Raw genomic sequence first — 2,475 nt, 5'->3', positions numbered from 1 at the left:
GGAATGTCATGGGTTAGAAGTGTCTAGGGGAGATCACAGAGGGCCCTGATCTGATGAACAAACAGGACCTACACTAGGACACTGCTGAATGCTTAGAAAGTGGAGTGGTTGTTCTGTTTGTGCTTTAAAACAGTGAAAAATCAGAATGGTGAAAAAACACCTGGAACACGGTGAAAATAAAAATGAGATTAGTTAAAAGGCTAGCTCTGTCTGCTTGGATGACTCAAGAGATCAATATTGAACTCTACAAGAAGTCAACCAATTTCAAAGTATGTTGAGGGCCTTTGATGGTTAGGTGAAGACAAAGTTGGGAATGGCTGGAGCTATTGTGATGTTCATGTTTCTGAGTTTGGTGGCTGGGTAGTCGCTGAAGCCACTTATAGAACCATGGAATATGGAGACTTAGCTAAGTTTCAAATCTATAAAAGAAGATCCTATTTTAAATAGACTATGCTTAAGACACCCAAATGAAACGCTGACGGTAAGAATAGGTCACATGGGGGAAGTCTTGCTTAGTGATGAACCAAGAGCTGCCATGTCCTGTAACTCGGACATCACTGGGGAAGGTTTGTGAGGAACCAAACTTCACCTCACAATTCTTTTTTTTTTTTTTAACTGAAGTTTCCTTCCAGAAAGGTGTCATTGTTGGGCATATAGACTTTTATTCTCAATCATCAGAATTAAAGACAGTAACGAGGTAAGCTGCTTTTAACTATTCAGAGGTTTTCTTTGTGATAAGTCTTTATCTAATGGTAGCAAGTGTGTACATACTCCCCAAACAGCATCGTTTTGCTGCAAAATTTGAAGGGTTAAACAACTTGCTGGTCAGGACACAGATCCAGCTGGAGAACTCGCCCCACAAGTTGTCGGCTGACTTCTGCATGTGTGCTGTAACCTACTCAAGCCCACATCAACGCATCTGTACACACGCACATAAGTGTGCAATTAAAAAAATAATGACACGGTTGTCTCAGCTATATGTTGAAGATTTCCTCCTGAGGAAAAAAAAGAAAAAGAAAAAAGCTTTATTCTTTCCTTTTTATTTCCCTCTGGTGAGTGGCCCAAACAACTTGCATGGTTGAGGAAAGGGAGGGGAAAGGTCAGGAGTGGTGGCAGGAGAGAGAGGAGAAAAGAGCAAGGGAGGAGAGAGCCCTGCCCAGCCATAGATGTCTGAGAATAGGAATGCAGCAGGTCCTACATGCATGCACTCCCAGGAAGCGCTAAGTGGGCTCAGGGGGCTCAATACAAAACCCAAGCATTGCTGGAGAGATGGCTCAGAGGTGAAGAGCACCGGCTGCTCTAGCAGGGGATCCCAGCTTGGCCCACATGGAGGCTTACAGCTGTCTGTAACTCCAGCTCTCTGAGATTTTATGCTTCCTCTTGTCTCCTCCAGCACCCGTACACATTGATGCACATAAATGTATATATTCTGTCAAAACGGTCATACACATAAATAAAAGTAAGTTGTATTTGTTTTTTGGCTTTTTTTTTTTTTTTTAAGAAGAGAGGTCACATAAAGTTAGTTGTGAAGGAAAAGTGGCCGTGTGGATGAGAAGGGATTCAGGAATGAATTTGATCAAAACATATATGCATAGATGAAATTCTCAAAAATGTTTTGAGAGTGGGTTGATTTTTTTGGTCTTCCTTTGTTATTAAAGTGGGAAATTAAGACAGAGATAATCTTAACGCATTATTATTATTATTATTATTATTATTACTATTATTAGAAATTATTAGAAAGTGAGCCCTGGAAACTAATTTTCCCCTCTGTAGTGGAGCAGGAGTGTCCTACTCTCATTCAACACCTCCCCAGGTTTAGCCGCTGATTTTCCTGACCTCCAGAAATACTCTACCCAGCCTCTCGGCCCCGCCCATTGGACCAGGCCTCCACTCTGCCTTGGCACGCCAGGATAATGCGCCTGCGCAGAAGTGGCCCTCCTGAGGTAAGCCGTCGGGGCGGGGTCCCGAGCGGAGCTTTCTGGTGAGAGGAAGAGGAAGAGGAAGTCGGAGGCGGGCCGTAGCGGGGCGTGAACCGGAAGTGCAAGCGTCCTGCTTCTCCTCCGCTAGGCGGAACCTGCTCTGCTGGGCCCAACGGTTGCAAAAGAACTTTCTCCTGCCCGAACGGTAGCCGCGGTCCCCAGTCTCGTCCACTCGGCGGCCTGAGGCACGTCATTTCCTCGTGTCCCTCGTCGGGCCTGATCGCCACTTCTGCCCGGCCCTCCGGCCCACCCTGCTGCAGTCATGTGCGACAAGGAGTTCATGTGGGCCCTGAAAAACGGAGACTTGGATGAGGTGAAGGACTATGTGGCTAAGGTGAGCGGGGATGCGCCGCTCAGAGGTGGGGTGGTCGTGAAGCCCAGGGCGCACCGGGAGCTGGGCCGGCGGGGGAGACGCCTGGATGCCGAGGGGCCTGGATCTGTGTGGCCTTCGGTGCCTGGTAACCGCTGTGTTGCTAAGGCGGCTGTGGCCTGTGTG

The 2,475-nt window shown here is 47.3% G+C and overlaps 1 protein-coding gene and 1 long non-coding RNA gene across 2 annotated transcripts in view; one reads left to right on the top strand and one right to left on the bottom strand.

The window, feature by feature from the left end:
• Window positions 1-645: 645 nt before the first annotated feature.
• On the bottom strand, window positions 646-2,016 carry LOC116098725. The gene is made up of 3 exons (XR_004121926.1): window positions 1,837-2,016; window positions 1,339-1,429; window positions 646-995 (listed from the first exon to the last, which is right to left on the bottom strand). It is a non-coding gene; the product is annotated as an uncharacterized LOC116098725 (long non-coding RNA).
• Window positions 2,017-2,023: 7 nt separating this feature from the next.
• The window catches only part of Mtpn (myotrophin), a 31,725-nt gene continuing 31,273 nt past the window's right edge, over window positions 2,024-2,475 (top strand). The window contains exon 1 of the mRNA XM_031381537.1: window positions 2,024-2,313. Coding sequence (XP_031237397.1) covers window positions 2,242-2,313 — 72 coding nt within the window. The 5' untranslated portion in view covers window positions 2,024-2,241. The remainder of the gene's footprint in view (window positions 2,314-2,475) is intronic.

The sequence above is a fragment of the Mastomys coucha genome, unplaced genomic scaffold (assembly GCF_008632895.1).
Source record: "Mastomys coucha isolate ucsf_1 unplaced genomic scaffold, UCSF_Mcou_1 pScaffold20, whole genome shotgun sequence".
NCBI classification, from domain to species: Eukaryota; Metazoa; Chordata; class Mammalia; order Rodentia; family Muridae; genus Mastomys; species Mastomys coucha.
Note: the sequence above shows the minus strand (reverse complement) of the source record. Positions and strands in the feature narration are given on the sequence as shown.